Genomic DNA, 17,694 nt, shown 5'->3' with positions numbered 1-17,694 from the left:
GCAGTCTCTCTCCTTATCTCTCACAGGAGAAGAGAGTAACTAAAAGGTAAAAAAAACCCTCTGCCTTTGAGAAGCTTCAAACCTGCCTCCTGCCTGTTCTGTGTAACCACCCTCTCCTCCGAACCAGGGTTGGACTGTTTCACCACAGTGTTATACGTCACCTGTGTGTGTTTATTGAACTATACAGGTAAAAGAAGCCTTGTAGCTGTGGAGTGAATGCACTGCATTGTTTCCAAAATGATCTATAAATTCCTTAGAGAAACCTAAACAAAACCTGCTGGACTGGGGTTGAGGAGCCCTGCATGAAGGGTCACGCTGCCTTCTCTTTACCTGGACATGTGGGGTCACATTGCAAATAAAGAAATAAAGAAATAATATATATTGTATATATATACACATGCAGTTCCAGGTGTTGATCTTGACATTTAAAGTGAAATTATGGGCGTCTGACAAACTTACACCCTTTTGGGATTAGAAATTTCAATCAGTCCCTTCTCCCTCTCCTGTGTATTCTGTTCTAACCATAAGTAATGTCTGCAGTATTTCACCAGAAGCTTCAGTACTTTACTGTCACGCACAGGGCAAGGGGATGGTTTCATGAAAGAACTACAGGGCTGGCTAACAGGTGGGGAACCTTTGCAGAAACAACTTGAGAACGCAAAACCTGCTTTGAAGCATTTTCGTCATTAAACTTTCCTCCTTTCTAAGACAATACAATTTAATACCTCCAGACCAGAACTGACAGGCCTTGTGCAAACCCTGAAAAACATCTGAGACTCAGACATCCCACTTATAGCAACAGTTGTGTTTCATGCTTTTAATGAGATTTTTTTGTTAATTTTTTTCAAACAGCATTCCAAAATTTACTAGACATTCTCCCATGAAAGTAAGTAAAAACTTTAAATCTGCCAGCATTACAATATTCCTTGATTGACCTAACATCAGACAAAAGTGAGTTGCTGAATTCTTGCAAGATATACTCTTTTTTTTTAAATGTAGCTCATTGCATATCTATATATATCAGCATTTGTAATTTAAATTGCCTATTAAGAGCATTTCTTTGGCCTGTTTCTTTAAATGTGCTGACTTTCATGAGCATACTGAGTACAATAATATACTGTAGGACACATGCTATGAAGCAAATTGCACTATACTGTAATTTAGAAGAAAAAAAACATGCACAGACCTCTATAATATCCGAAAACAGTCACCTAAAGTAAATACAAAACACCAGTTTTATATATTTCATAGAAAGGGTTTCCATATTTTTGCTGAAAGGAGGTTTGGATATTGACAACCAGACAGTAACACCTACAGTAACAGGTTTTATTTAGAGACTCCAAGAATTTCCTGTGGTCACCCCTTCCCAAATACAGTGATATTTGACAGACTTTCTGGGGGCCTCTTCCTCACAGTTCTGTAACTCAGTGTACCCAGACCTGGTCCTTGAGGAACCCCGTTTGTCTCCTGGTTTCTGCCCCAGCAAAGTTCTTAATAACAAACTGAATGAATTAAGTTTTGTATGTTGGCTAGATGTCTAAATTGGCTTTCACCCTTAAAAATGTTATTGGCTGTTACAGGGATTAGTAATAGGTTCCAACCCTGCATCTATGGAGTTTCACCGTTGTGCCTAAAATGTAACCAATTGAATCTGTAGAAGTAAAAGCTTCTTTGTTGGTGTCTAATGTCCCAGAGGAGGCATATCCAGTATTGTGTCACTCCCACTGTAGGCCTGTCAGCTACAGTACCATGTCATTCCCACCTGTCTGTTCATCTTCAGTTGATCAACTAGTGAGAGCTACTTGATCAGCTATTGTTGCTCAACTATTCGTAGCCAGCAAATTACTCAGCTGAAGTCTGCTAAATGTTTAAACAAATAAGCACATCAGTGAAGTTATGAGTAAGCAGTGGAGGTGCAGAGCTCAGCTGGAATGAAAACCAGCAGACACAGTGTTCCAACAGGACCCAGGAACTTCTACTCTTTTTTTCATGCCCAGGGAAATACAGGAATAACTACAGTGAGACATTGATCTCTGGAGGGTCTTTGCCTGGGCTTACCAGAACTCTGCCCTCTAGAGATCATTGTGCTTTGAAAAGAAGATACCAGAAGCCCTTTCTTAAAACTCTGTCTTTATGTGTGAAACAGCTTCAGCAGACTTATTGTTCATTCGCCAGGCTGCCCTCACTGCGGACTTGATGGACGTCTCAATCCACGCGTGAGGCAGAGCAGTGTGCTCTCCTGCAAAGTAGACTCTCTCAAATGGCTTGAACAGGTCCTGGTAATAATCTGTCAGCTGGAAGGGTGTGAAGAGCACAAAGGCGCCCAGGCTGTACTCATCCAGGATCCACTTCTTCACCACCCCTCCTTCATACAGATCGCGGATTCCTTCTCCATGGATGGCTGCCAGGTCGCTCAGCGCCAGCTCCTGGCAGTCCTCATCACTCATCCCCAGGAAGAACGTGGCCTCGTCTGACCAGGTGTAAGATGCCAGCACCACGCCGACCCCGCTCTCGAATGCTTCGTTCATGTAGTAGATAAACCGTGATGGGCGATCTGTGATGGACTTGCCCCCGCGGATGCCTTCCTTCTCCCAGAACCGCTCCTTGAAGACCAGGAAGATTTTAGTTGAGCTGTCATAGTGGACATTCCGCAGGGCCTCTCTTTTACGCAGGGGGAGAGGGGGGTTAAATCTGACGTTCAAAGTTGCCTTTGCCGTGCCGGTGAACAGGAGGTAGTCCCCTGAGGTCGTTTTGACTGAGTTGTCCGTTTTGTCTCTGTACGCAACCCAGATGCCCCCGCTGGTCTGATTTATTTCCAGAACTCTTGAATTCAGAAGCACACTGCTGCTCCAAAGGTCTTTTCTCACAACCTGAGGCAGTAAGTCTGTGCCTCCATCTATTTTGTAAAATCTGGGGTAAAAGGATAAAGAGGACAGATCATTTTTATAATTCATTTGACTTACCATTTTCCAGTACTCTCAGAAGTTCAAGTTAATGACTTCGTCAGGCTGCAAAGGAACAAGTAAAGGTTTATTCCATGCTGAAAAGAAAAGAAGAGCTACACAATGTTTTGGCTGTGCAGCCTTCTTCAGGGGTGAGAAAGATAAGAAAACTGGCAGTTGATAAAGCATGGGAGAACAAATGCCAGGAGTGAAGAAGAGGTGGGAGCAGGAGAGAAGCAGTATCGACACTCAGGTGATGTGAAGTAAGAAGAGGTGAAGAGAGGTGTGAAGAGAGGATTAGATGGAAACAAGTCTGTTGTTGGGAGAAGGGGGGAGGTGGGATCCTAGTTTCAGGATAAGTTTGGTTATGGATGTCTTTCTGGAATAGGAATTCCAAAACCCCTCTTTGAGATGGAGACGGAGATCAGTATGATCATGGCTGTAAGAGGTGAAATGGGAAAGTGTGGAAATGAAAGAGAGATCTTTCATTCTCTGAAATGGTCTCCCAGTCTCCTGCGTGTCTCATCAAGGTAAATAGCTGGGAAGTTTCTGTAAGAGATGCAGTAAATAAAGTTGCTTGAAATACAAGATGTCATCGGAAGTGATCTGGAATTGTCTAGAGGGGCCTTGAATATGCGTGCTGTGGGATATATATTTACAAGTGATGCAGCAAGTTCTGTTGCAAGGAAAAGTACCTGGTGTGGATGATTGCTGAGGGCTGTCCAGGGAGCTGTGAACAAGAAGGTTATGCAGAGTAGGTGGTTGGCAATATGAGATAATTGGGTGGTTGGAAAGAGTGGAGTACAGTGGATAGATCATCCTGTAAGATGGGGAAGTTGTTAATAGTCCTGGGGATAGAGAGTGTTTTAGGGTGGTAGGGAAGCACAGTGAAGCACAATGAAATGCGGTTCTGAGGCTGGGAGTTCCTAATTGATCAATAATAATTGATCCGAGGGCTGTTTTTGCCTCAGGCAAGGGCCCCGTCAATAACATAGGTGGGGTACCAACTTGTTTATGAAAACAAGGGAAAAAATATGAAAGATGTTAAAATTACTTTGGAAAATGCTTCTATTGTGACATTTCAAGGTCATGTTTCTCTTTGATTTAGTGATCAGTCACGAGTTTTAATTGAATTTTAGAATTGCAGAAATTGTCCAAGATTCTTTATCAGGGATCATACTATATACCTTATGAGCAATAATGATGCCCAAGACTCTTTGCTTTGCAAACATTTGAGTGTTTAAGTATAATAAGTTTTAGCTTAACTTGTTTGGTTAAGAGGCAGCCTCCTGACCATAGGATGAGGAGGCTAAACCCCCAGAAAGAATCAAGTGAATCACAATGCCACCAATAGAAAAACAGAGACAGAAGAAGTGTACAGGCACCATATGGAATGTAGACATTACGTTGAAAAGAGATAGTAGACGTTTAAAGCTGTAGGACACCAGAGGTAAGATGTCAGATAGACCCAGGGCTGAATTGAGCACCTCCCTAACTTCAGTTAAGAACTTCCGTATGATAGCATGTTTGAGGCAACTTGTTCAAGGGACCATTTTTTGAATAAATGAATAAATTGAGGGTATGGGAAAATTAGAATAAGTTATAAGATCAGCTCCACAGATCTATGTAGGAGACACTTCTTCACGCAAAGGAAGAAGGTTGTTGGACTGCGGAACGAGCTGCCCAGCCATGTTGTTGAAGCTGATAATCTGGCTTCTTTGAAGAAACACCTGGATAAGATCCTTGGATCGATTAATTACTAAATTACCAAAGAGGCCGAATACCCTACTCTTGTTTCTAACCTTTCCAATGTAGTTTGTAGAGAGACTATTGAAAGTGATACATTAACTCCATCCATTCACTTTCTAACCCTTTCTTCCATTTCAGGGTCACTGGGGAGCTGGAGCCTATCCCAGCAAGCAACGGATGGAATGTAGGGTACATCCTTGATGGGACGCCAGTCCATCACAGAGCAAACACACAGATACAGACAAACATTCATTCCATGGCCTGTTTTACCAGAAGCCAGAGAAACTACCAGTAAACCTTTAGACTGTGGGAGAAAAGCCACCCAAAACCAGGAAGAAAATACAGATTCCGTGCAGGTAGCATCGCAGGTCAGGGATTGAACCCAGGGCCCTAGCAATGCTAAATACTGCACCACTGTACTGCCCAATACACATTCATTCTTAAATGAAATTTCCTCCAACTTTCCTTTTAAACAAGTTTACCCTGACATAAGTAAGATGAAATTGCAATGCATGACATTTGAAACGTATCTCTCCCCAACAAGGTATACATCATAAACAAAGTGTACTGACAGTGTGTTATTCAGGCTTGTGTGCTGACTCTTAAATTACTCCCTAGGGGATGAATAAAGTATTTTGAATTAAATTGAATAACTTTGTAGTTAGTTCACTGTCTTCACTGTAATTGTCAGTATTGCAAAATGTTCCTCCTTCCAAACCTAGTTTTACTACGTAAGAAAATGCCACAGGTTTAAAAATCTCACTTGACGTCATCATTGATGTCATTCTCCCTCCTCAGATTTTCGCTGAAGGCCGTGTAAAACAGGGACTGTGCATTTAAGACATCTCCAATCATTTGGATAGCATGTCGGCTGAGGTTACTTTCTCTCTTTAGATATTGCTGTTGAGACACAGAGCAGACAAATCAAAAATCCATTTTGACTGGTAATATACAGTTTTTAAAGCTTGGAACATGTAAGCTCTTTGTAAAAGAAGACAACATGGTCAAAAATCACAGATTTATTCTAATTTAATCTATTTTAATTACTAGTAGTTGGATGTGTTGTCTTCTGTCAATGCTAACTACTGTGCCACCAGATACCAATCATTTAAAAAAAACAAACTAAACTAGATCTGTAAACAAACACTGAAGTGGTCTTTAGACTTTTGCCAAACTACAGTGTAAGGTGTATCTACAGTATATTTTACTTTATGAATTTATGTGTAGAAGGCTCAAACATTATTATTATCGTAAAATATGATAATCAACATTTTTTTCTCTATACACTGTGGGGATAATTAATGCTAGAAACCATCATGATCAGAACTCGAAGCCAACGTCACCTTTACAGAATAGATATCGTATTTCTTGAGGACACGCCGGCACTGTATTGGATCTTTCTCAATTTCATCAATGACCTAGATGAAAAAATATTCTCTTAGATCATCAAGGCCATGAAAGTCTCATTTTTCTTGAGCTCAATAACATGTCTAACAGATTGACATATTATTAATCTTTCACATAAAATCTTAGATGACCCTTCTCATCCACTCATTTTAAAACTCAGCTCATCACTTCAATGAGCCACTAGAGACTGCAATGACCAATTAACAGCACTGATCTTGAGCTTAACCTTCTGGACATTGAGATTTATACAAGCTTCTTATTGTTCTCCTGTTGAAAATTCTGTTTGTGACCAGGCTTGAGCTTCAGGTCAGAAGATACTGATTTTTGACTAAAATCTCCTGGTATACTTTGAAATCCACCAGTTCTTCAGTTCTATCTAGGACAGCTGGTCTAGAGGAAGCATACCACCTCTAAAGTAGAACAGACCCATTTCTGCTCTCCACATAAGGTTTGCTATTCTGGTTTACCATCAGCTTCAGCTTTCGACCAATCATATGGTCTCAGCTATTGGGATTCAATTACTGTACTCACTCATGTCTCACTATGGAAATCCTACAGTCCAGAATGGATTCATGAGGCCAGTGATGAAAAGAGAGAGAGTGTCTTTATTATCCCCAGGGGACAAGTTGTTTTACAGCAGCAGTGTTGGTGTACATTGGTGTACAGACAAACAGGAAAAAAAAGACAGGACCAACAATATACAGACATATTTACATTGAAGGTCAAGAGGTAAGTAAGGATATGGCTACAGGTATGAATGAGAACTTAAATCTGTTGGTTTTGGAGTTGGGGAGTCAGTATCTGCGTTCTGATGGGAGTAACTGGAAATTATTAAACAAGGGGTGAGAAGGATCATCGCAGATGGATTGTGCTTTACGCAAAACACATGAATGGAGAGGGCTGGAAGATCAGCACCAATGAGTAGTAAAAGTTAGAACAGATTCAAGGAAGAGGTCTAGTTACCCACCCATCTTTCTGGGTTCACATTGAAAACCTTTAATCTACCCCATTAGACATGATCCTCTAGATTGTGAACACCACAGTCAGAACTCTCATGGATATATTACCTTTTGGATGGCTTCAGAGTACAGCTGTTTAGCAGATTTCCCCCTTTCAGAATCCTCCACAGGGTAGCCCAGAAGATCTGGATCCTTATCAGCATCATGCACCCGGTTGAGTTTCCCATTAGTAAAGTACCACGTGCTGTCATCTGCGTGGATGAACTCAGATAATTTGAGTCCATAGTGTTGTACATAGTGAAGGACTAGTCTGAAAATACCACAAGAGTTACAGAACACAGAACATTTAAATGCAGAGATGAGAAATATCAGAATACTTATTCCTCTGTTAGGTAACTGTTGTCTTAAACAGATATGATCATGTTAATATGAAGATATAATAGTTCTGCCACAAAACTGTTGATTCTCATATTAAAATCCAGCAGTAGGACAAGAAATTCTCTGTTTACAACTGATTTTTGTGCAATATATGCTGGGGAGTTGTGCAATATATTTATAATGTGAGATACATCTTTTTGTGTACTGTACATTCTAGTTTGTTTTGTATCTTCTGTACTGTGAGCAGTTCTGTATACTCCATTTTTTACTTTTAACTGCACTTCTCACTGACTGTACTGACAGTATTGTATTGTTGTATTATTGTATCATTTTGTTACACTGTGCTGTGTTGACTATGCCAGGCTGCTGTTGCACTGCAATTTCTCTCACAGAATTAATAAAGTATCTAATACTGTTTAATAAACTTAATTAAGAATAATTGTGATGTAACAGAAAGCAATTTTAATTAATTACAACATGATCCATCACTTGGAGAATTTCTTAGTGACAGTTCCATTATATTACATTTTCACTATATACGGGAACATTCTAACGTGATCCAGCAGCCATATCACTCTGCAACTCACAACTGGCAACCCAATGAAGCTAAGCAGGTGTGAGCCTGGTCAGTACCTCCTGGGAGGCCTCCTGGGAAAATCTAAGGTTGCTACTGGAAGAGGTGTTAGTGGGGCCAGCAGGGGGCGCTCACACTGTGGTCCATGTGGGTCCTACTGCCCCAGTATAGTAAGGGGGACACTATACTGTAAACAGGTGCCATCCTTCGGATGAGATGTAAAACCGAGGTCCTGACTCTCTGTGATCATTAAAAATCCCAGGGCGTTTCTCGAAAAGAGTAGGGGTGTAACGCCAGCATCCTGGCCAAATTTCCCATTGGTCCTTACCAATCATGGCCTCCGAATAATACCCATCTATGAATTGGCTTCATTACTCTGCTCTCCTCCCCACTAATAGCTGATGTGTGGTGAGCGTTCTGGCACACTATGGCTGCCGTCACATCCAGGTGGGGCTGCACATTGGTGGTGGTGGAGGGGAGTCCCCATTACCTGTAAAGTGCTTTGTGTGGGGTGTCCAAAAAAGCTCTATATAAGTGTAAGCAATTATTATTATCCAATGTTCTGCTTAGTACGCTACCAAGATGCTTAAACTATTGTATCTGAGGAGGTTAAAGTTAGTTCCCCACTTTTATAACCACTAGAGGACAGCACCTGTTACTTTGGTTTCATTGCAATTGAGAACAAGTTAGTACAGGGCTGCTTACTAATATCAGCGACCAAGTTCATTGCAATTGTTCTTAAAGTACAGTAACACACTAGTTTAATATGGAGCTGCATGCTAACCATGTGTTCACAATTTCAGGCTAATATTGTTAAATAGCCTGGCATGACCATTTAATTTCTCAGCTGCACCAATAATCACAGTTTTGTTCTACCAATTTACTCAATAGGAAAAAGTTAAACATCAGCACTATTTCAGCTCATCTTGCGCCTTATCAAATCCTGAAGCTAGCACTCCAGGGAAACACTCACTCATGAGTTGCAGGAATTCTCATGGCGCCCAGCTCTGCGTGCCAGCCCCTGCTCTCATTCCTGTAGGTGAGAATGCGCCCTCCAACTCGGTCACTGGCTTCCAAGATCTGGACCTGTAGAGAACAAGTCACTATGGATACAGAAGACAAGGGTAACAGGACTCTGACAGGCCTACCTCTCAGCTGCTGACTGATGGGAACCAAGCACATAAAGAAACACACTTAAATCAAATTACTGTGAAGAAACTTTATTCAATCGAAGGACTATACTCAACACAAAACCCAACACCTACTACCACGCTAAGTGTCTCTTTATGAACCAAACTAAGTCTAAATTAATCTTTTGTTAGAATATGGCCTGCAGATCCTTCACCCTTTATTTAATTAGTCCTATGATGAATCATGTAATGCAGTTTTCGATGAACAGAAGACCTAATGACCTCTAGTGGCAGGTCAGCTGAAACGATTATATTAATTAATGCTGACACAATGCAATGACAGGTTCCTGCTGGGATACTATTGGCAATAATATATTGGCAAGAATATTCCTGCAAAAAAACTAAGGCGGTGGAGAGTGGTAGCCAATAGAAAATAAATTGTGTCCTGCCTGGGATATTTTAATGGTTCCTTTGCTCAACACCATTCTGTGCCTGATTCTCCATGTGGTATCATCAATCCCAGGTGTGTTCTGTGTCAGTGTATATGTGCTAGAAGTGGCATTTATGTGGCCCAGAGCTCCACCTTCTATGCATGGGTCCTTTCTGCTTGTTTCCTCCTGGTACACCAGTTCTCAAATGGAATAAAGCAAGCCAACCACGTGAAGAAATACTTTTTAAAAATGCTGAAAACAAGAATTCCTGATTGTGTTCGTTTTAAAGGTGCTGTTTCCAAATTTTTTTACTGACAATACAACATCCACAAAATATTCCTGTTTTGCAAATTATGTTGCTTTCTGTCCATAAAGTCTTATACATCACATCTAATTTAAAAAAACAACTCATGGCCACCTGGCACCAAAGCAAATTAGGCCATTGTGAATGCAATTTATGTTTTTTAAGAAAATAAATAAACATGAGAACAGACCATAAAATCTTTGCTGAATCAATATTGCAATATTGTCTCCAAAATTCAAACCGGAGCAGAAGAGTAATATAGTGTCAGTGGATGAGGTGTGGAAGGATTTACTCAGTCCTGAGCCACTTCAGTTACCATGAGCACCAGGGAGGATTCTAACACCTTCCATCCTCCAGCACCCCATGTCAGCCTGCTCTGCCAAAAGGATTGTCAAGCAGTTGGGCAGAGATGGATTGGCTAAACCAATCTTAACCTGCTCTATACTAGAATAATGTACATGAGAGACCAACATGTTTTATAAATACAAGGCTGGAACATTATAATAACTGTCCCCCACAAATCAGAAAAGGGGTCTGAGACTCAGTTCATGGAGCATCTAGTATCTTCTGTTTTGTTCCTCCTGAGTTTCATAGTTTGTCCACATGATTAATGTCATAAGATAAGATAAGATCACTTTATTAGCCATATACAATTTCTTGCATTAGAAAATTGTGTTTTCGCACACCCCAGCTTGCTCTCCATGAGACACACAGACAGGGAGAGAACCGCAGGGTCAGCCATTTATACGGCACCCCTGGAGCAGCTGGGGTTAAAGGCTTTACTCAAGGGCCCAACAGGATAGGATTTCTCTGCCAGCCACAGGATTTGAACCTTCTAGCCACAGGCGCAGATCCTTAGCCACAGTGCCACCGCTCCACCCGGTAACAAGTACATTACCGGACAAGTATGGTCATTTATAAGTATGGTCATTTAATTACCTAAGCTTTTACTGCTATTAGCAATGTGATTGTTTTCACTAATCAGCTGTCCAAGACCTTTAGAAGTACAAAACAAGCCTGTAGATGTCTAACTGTGAAAATCATGGAGTTGGAACAAAAATAAGAAGACGCTAGACCCTCTAGGAGCTGAGGGTGAGACTCCTGCCTCCTGAGACAGGGAAAGTTATACGTTGTGTCCGGCATCCTCCAGGAGTTTTGCAGCGATTAATCCAGAGATCCCTGCTCCGACAATCACAAAGTTCTTCGGAGGGCCAGTCCTGATGAGGCCTTGCTTCACGTCTTCCAGCAGGTGCTCGTAATCGTTATCCCGGAAGCACTGCTCAGTGACACTGCTGCCTGCTTGCACATGCACTAAGAGCGCCACAAAGCAGCCCAGCAAGACATCTTGGGAGAGAACAGCAATATTAGGTTAGGCACAGGACATAAAAGCATTAACATGTGCCGTACAGGGCAAAGAACTTATAAAAAACTATACAGAGGTACAAATTAATAAACCAGACAGTGAATACACTTGTTTCTGTGAGTTCGACAGACATAATAACATTTTAATCCACAAGGCCCAGTGACTCAGATTCTTAGGTCCTAGAACAGCCCAGGCTGGAGGACCTTTCTATATTTTCTTAAAAGCTAAATGCATGTTAATGAAACAGATTTCCTATGTGAGCTTTTGTTTGAATGTTTATTTTCAGCGATGAGTATAGATCAAATCAATGAAAACACAGCCTTTGTCCTGTGAGCCTTACAACTCTTGGGCCAATGAAGGTACAACAGAGGGCCAGCAAAAATACAACCAGCTACACTGTGTGGCAAATGGCATCAGAGACATCAAGTCATTAGTCTTTTCTTGTCTCTCTTCATCCCACTGACTGATGCTCCCTGCTTGAACCCTTACCTGTACACTGTACAGCTAGCACTCAGAGAAGCGTCAAGTTCTGGGAGGTGAACTGTTTAGGAGGCTTGATTAAGGGATTGCTCTGTCATGACAATCTCATCAAAACTGCCTCACTAACAGGACAATAACTCCTTTGCAACCACTTAACAGGATGAAGTTAAATTCAGAAATGAGAAGTTAAAATTAAAATCAGACTTTAAGATTTTCAATTATTCATTTTTACACAATAAGTCAATTACACTTTTAATTTGCAAATAAACATTTAGTTTTAACATAAAATGCAGTTGAGCTGAAAAACTTCCAGAATAGCTTATGATTTAATGAGAATCGTTAGAGAGAGAATCAAAAGAACATAGTTACTTGCACATGATGCCATGGTCCCAAGCTGCATTTTTCCTTTCTATAAAGTAAAACAAGCACAATCAGACCTTTGCACTGAGGTACCATCTTAGCTATATAGTACGGGAGAGTCCGACTGGTAGGAGTTGCTGGTGTGGAGATGAGCACTAGAGTGCCTCGCAGTTTGCTGAATTACTCAATTAATCCCCAAAAAATGCATACCTGTTACAACTCCCTGGAAGTCGACTCAGTTTGGGTGATCGTTTAAACCAGAGGCTTAAACCAATGTCCATTTAAGAAACAAAAAGACAACAGTTCTAAATAATAGGGTTATTTTATCACAGCTATGCTATGTGGGATTCAATTTTAAAACTATCAGTTTACAAAAGAGCTGCATGAATAATTATTTTAATGAGACATTAAAAATAAGTGCACAAGTAGAACATGCATTTCCTTCACTAGAATCCAAAATAATAGTATTTTTGTTGGGTTTCCCTTGTGAAAAAGGTTTCAAATTGTCACTTACCTGGAGGGATGATCTTGTTGCACTCAGAGTTGGGAATCCAGCTTTTGCCTTTGTGCCTCGTATTTATATCTTCTCTGCAGCAGGAAGGAGAGCACCTGTTTTGGCAATCTTTGGAGGAAAGACATCTGCGCCTCACAGTCACTTAACTCGTTTTTCCAGAAAGTGGTTCGCCCAAGAATCCGTGCAGGAAAAATTATTCATTTTGTTTATTGATAATTTGCTTTTATTTCACAATATGAATTAAAGGCAAAGAATGGATGAGAAGCAAAAAGGATTGCATAACATGAAAAACAGCAGTAAGTGAGAGCTATAGTAGCTTCATACTTTGACAAAAAGTACATGTTGCCAGCCCCTGAGGAAATTAAAAGAACCCAGTCCCATCACACAGCCTCTTTTTGTGAAGCAAAGCGTGAAGATGAGATTTTCTGTAAATTCCTCCAACATCTTTCTCAAAACATATTGTTTCTTTTATGAGGAAACAAGCTATGTTTTAGATTTGTCTTTCAGTGGGGGAGTCCAGTCTCTTTAGACAACATATTGTTAACAAAGGTAGGTTTGTGTTTGGCATTAACCCACTGACCATGGGTTAAGTGTGTGTGAGTGCGTGCTTGTGTCTGTCTGCCCTGGTTCCTTGAGATACTTTCCCATCAAGTGCCAGGGCTCTGGGTTCAGTTCCTGGGGTGCTGTCTGTGTGAAGTATTTATGTCAGGTCCAGTCTTGTTAGACCTGGAGGACAGCTGTTCTGATGGGTTAGGTCCAGTCTTGTTAGATCAGGAGGACAGCTGGTGTACTGGTTAAGTTCTAGGGCACATCTGATGCAGTGGTCAAAATGCAAGAATTGTTATACCACAAGGCCATCTGGCCCAGTTTCTTGAAATAAGTTTTGGAATACTCATGGAAATGGAAAACTATATATTGGAAAATATATAGTGTATACTGACAGAAAAAAGAAATGCATCACCTCCTCCTCCACACTCTGGCCTTCCCAGAACAGGCTGAAGAGTGACTCATTCGTGAAGTGACCTGATGCCTCTGCTGACGAGTCCATCACAGCCTTTATCTGGCCTACGCCAGTCAGGTGTGATGCCTAGGAGGTGTGAACAGAGGGCCTCTGACAGGTCACCTTGCTCTAAGTCCAGCAGCATGGAGTCTCATTGTCCTGTCACTGATGTGGGCATTGTGTCTGCCAGCAGTTTCAGCAGCAGTAAGGGTGGCAGATCTGAAACAATCTCTCAGATGGACCAGTCTGGTGTGTCGGTCCTGCTCTGGTGTGGTCACTTGACGGCGACCGGATCTTGGACGGTCATCTGTCCTGCCGGTCTGCTAAAACCTTCTCTTCAGTCGGGACACAGTGGAGCAGTTTACTCCAGTGTCTGGCAACACTGGCACATGACATGCCTGCCTGCAGCATGCCAATGGCCCTCTCCCTTGCTTCTGGAGACATTCTAGGCATTATTTAATGCACAGAAAAGTAACTAAGTATGGCCTTTTTCTTGCAGTGACCTAAGTTTTGAATTAGGGTCTTTTTAAAGGTGAGCTGATCAGGCATTGTTCCACCTGGACCTTGTTTGGTAAAAGTGTAGCTAACAAGCTTTTGTGTGATTGGCAAGTTGCAATACCTCACTGCATAAGCTGTATTGCTGGTCAGAGGGCTTAAAACAAATTGACTACTTTTTGTGAAAGTACATAAGCTATAACTATAGTATTCTCATTCCAGAAAATGTTGGGGGTTTTTTCTATCGGTATACAAGTATATAGTCGCTCAGGTGGGTAGATGTGTCAGCATGCGTAGGCTGCAAAGGAACAAGTAATAGGTTTATTCCATGCTGAAAAAAAGAAGAAAGAAAACACAACGTTTCGGCTGTGGAGCCTTCTTCAGGTGTGAGAGAGACAGGGCAGTAAGCAAAGGTACTGTAGTGGGAGAACAAAGGCTGGAAGAGAGCAGGAGTGAGAGGTGGGAGCAGGGGACAGAAAGAGAGGCCAATCAAGAGGTGTGAAGTCAGAATAGGTGTAGAGAGGTGTGAAATGAAACTTCCAATGAATGGAGAAAATTTAGAAGAAGAGTAGTCTGTCGTTAAGAAAAGGGGGAAGGTATGATCCTAGCTGCAGGATAATTTTGGTTTTGGTAGTCTTTCTGATGTATGAGTTGGGAAAACTGTCTTTGAGAACACAGACGGAGAGATTAGAGTGGTCATGGCCGTCAGAGGTGAAATGAGAAACAATGGGCTTGGAGAGATCTTTAATCTTCACAGCCCTGACGTGTTCTCTGAAGCGGTCTCCGAGTCTCCTTCCTGTTTCTCCAATGTAAATAGCTGGAGATACATGTAAAGAGATACAGTAAATAAGGTTGCTGGGGGTACAAGACGCCATCTGGGTGATTCGGAATTGCCCTGGGGGGCCTTGAATGAGTGTGGTGTTAGATGTGTACTTGCAGGTGATACAGCGAGCTCTGTTGCAAGGGAAAGTGCCTGGTGTGGATGGTTGCTGAGGGCGGTCAAGGTAGCTGTGAACAAGAAGGTTGCGCAAATTAGGTAATCGGCGAAATGAGATGATGGGGCTGTCAGAAAAGAGGGCCCCAATGGAGGGATCATCCTGTAGGATGGAAAAGTTGTTGTTAATAGTCCTGGGGATAGGAAGTGTGTTGGGGTGGGATATATGAATATCGATTACACAAAATATACAATAATGCTAATATTGTCAGACATTTCCATCATAAGAAGGTTTAAATACAGTATGTATGCTTGTATTGGGTGTTAAAACTAGACTTAGGGGTTGATAATGGACAGTTTCTCTCATCGTTCTGTTTCTTATGTTATCAGATGATCTGCGATTCATGGTGACACATCAGCAGGACTAACATGACATAACATAAATTTGAGCAACTATTATTGATCTTAAACAAAGTGCGTAGTGAAGTGATTACATTTTTTTCCATTCATCTGTGTTGCAGGTTAATTTGAACAGTAATGTTGGGGATCTGCACTGATTTGTTTTCTAATTTTAGTTTTTTAAATTGAGTCCTAAAGTAATATGTAGGTCACATATTCACCTGGCTTGAGACATTCTGCAACATTGATGAGAAGCCTCACTTACAGTATACTAGTTGATTCACACAAAAAGAAATGTTTGGAAAAAACCACAATAACCCATAAGAGGAATACATTCTTTATTGCATTGATGATTCCTCCCTAGCCTTTGTCTGCTTACACTCTTTTTGGTTGGCTACATTTAGGGAACATTTTCATTCAAAGGGCTGAACTGCACTGAATATGGTACAGTGGTCCTGTAATGGTGGGAGTAGACAGGGAGAGACCACAATTATTCCTCATCGGTGCAAGTAAAACCTGGCAAAAGAAAATAAGTTATATGCGTCTTATTTCAGTAACCATGACTTATGGTTCCTTACCAAAACCTATGAGGAAGACAAATCTGTTCTAAAGCAGAGGAACAATACCGCAGCCTCTGCAAAAGTCAGAGAAGATGCCTGGTAAAGAATCACAGATAAATGTAATGTGAAAGTTATTCATGTAATGCAATGGAGTATCTCAGGATATTACAAAATATTTGAATTTGGTGAGCACTCGTACATTATTTAAATCACTTTACTTACAACTTTATGGTATTGAAGTGGAGTTTGCATTTAAGCCTTTAAATGATTGTACTGTATTTTTATACATCATTAATTATTAAATATATAGCAATACATTATAATAAAAGTAATTATAAATGCAGCTTTACCATAACAGGAGGACCTGGCAGCAGATCAAGAACATAAGTGTAAGTGGTTCTTCCTTAGAACTTGTCCTGCCCAGTCCTGGGCTCATTATAACACACTGGGGTTGCTGTCTGTACACCCATCCCACTATCAATCAGTGACTCAGTCTCCCAATGAATCAGGCCAGTTGTAATCCCTGGAATGCCACTGAAAAGATGCTCTAACACTGATGTAACTGAAGTAGTGCTACAATCATCAGTACTCTATGAGGTGTGTTAGCAGAACCCTAAAACCCCCAAAAGCCCTGAAACCTTAAACCTGTTACTTGTAAGAGTGTATAGCCTCAGTGGATCACAGAAGTTGAGTTTTTTTCTGAAATGGCCTGTGGGAGGCTACTCTTGAGTCGACTGCTGGTTATTTCAGTACAAACGTTTCAGAAGGACAATGTTACATTAATCACCAGTAGCACAGTGGTGAGTCATTAATACACTTAGATGTTGCTGTATTTACCCTTTTTTGCATTTTACAAAATTCATTTTGCATTTTGCATCCATTGAAATATTCTCTCTTTTCAACTATTTAACAATTTCACTGTTAAAAATATTATGACAAAACAACAGCCAATGTTAAAAAATGAAGACAAAATAAAAAATCTTGGTGTTCAAGCAAATAATAATGGTGAATAATTTCACAACTTAACATCGGCAAATATATGAGAGTTCTGCATTGTCCTTTTTAAAATTGCCACAGTTGTGACGATAAAGCAGTTTAAACCCTAACCCTGGTTATTATAACATTTTTGCATCTTTTTCTAAAGACTCTGTCCATTTGTATTTTTTGGATATTCTTTGTTTCAAGTTAAAAGGAAGACATTAGTATTCATGGCTGAACTGTGAACTTATATTTTCTTTTCCAGAAGTAGACTTTCCCTCAAAAATCTGCACAATTCATGTTTGTACAGCTCATGTACAGTATCCCGAACACATAAAATTATAAATGTTAATATTATGATAAATTAGAAGTAGGCTGAATACTAGTGAATTTATCAAAATGGAAACTATATGTGATGTACAATAAAGCTTATTCTGTTCTTATACTCTTCAATTTGATCATTAATTTCTACACCCATGCTTTATTCCTGCCAAATATCTTTCATCACAGAGAACACTGAAAACAGCTGTTTCATAACCCACATTCTTTCACATTTACACACCTTTTCCAAGGAATATGACAGCTAGGCCGGCCAACAGGTTAGGTTTCTTTTCTTACAAATATGCAAAATAACTAAATTAAAAGTTTAAATGAGTTTTAAAATACATTTTAAAAAAGTATTAAAGTATATACAGTATAGTGAACAGTGATTGCATCACAGTTGGACATCGTGTTGA

At 40.6% G+C, this 17,694-nt stretch overlaps 1 protein-coding gene across 1 annotated transcript; it reads right to left on the bottom strand.

Annotated features, from left to right (window-relative positions):
* Nucleotides 1-862: 862 nt before the first annotated feature.
* LOC148815781 (L-amino-acid oxidase-like) lies at nt 863-12,634 on the bottom strand. The gene is made up of 8 exons (XM_088904664.1): nt 12,592-12,634; nt 12,087-12,126; nt 11,004-11,218; nt 8,983-9,095; nt 7,166-7,367; nt 6,035-6,109; nt 5,455-5,591; nt 863-2,910 (listed from the first exon to the last, which is right to left on the bottom strand). Exons 2-8 carry the CDS (start codon nt 12,115-12,117, stop codon nt 2,118-2,120), a joined length of 1,566 nt encoding a protein of 521 aa, XP_088760790.1. The 5' UTR covers nt 12,118-12,126; nt 12,592-12,634; the 3' UTR covers nt 863-2,117.
* Nucleotides 12,635-17,694: the final 5,060 nt, after the last annotated feature.

Source organism: Atractosteus spatula, chromosome 24 (assembly GCF_055471065.1).
Source record: "Atractosteus spatula isolate fAtrSpa1 chromosome 24, fAtrSpa1.hap1, whole genome shotgun sequence".
Taxonomy (NCBI): Eukaryota; Metazoa; Chordata; class Actinopteri; order Semionotiformes; family Lepisosteidae; genus Atractosteus; species Atractosteus spatula.
The sequence above is the reverse complement of the archived record's forward strand: the minus strand, read 5'-3'. Positions and strand labels throughout refer to the sequence as shown.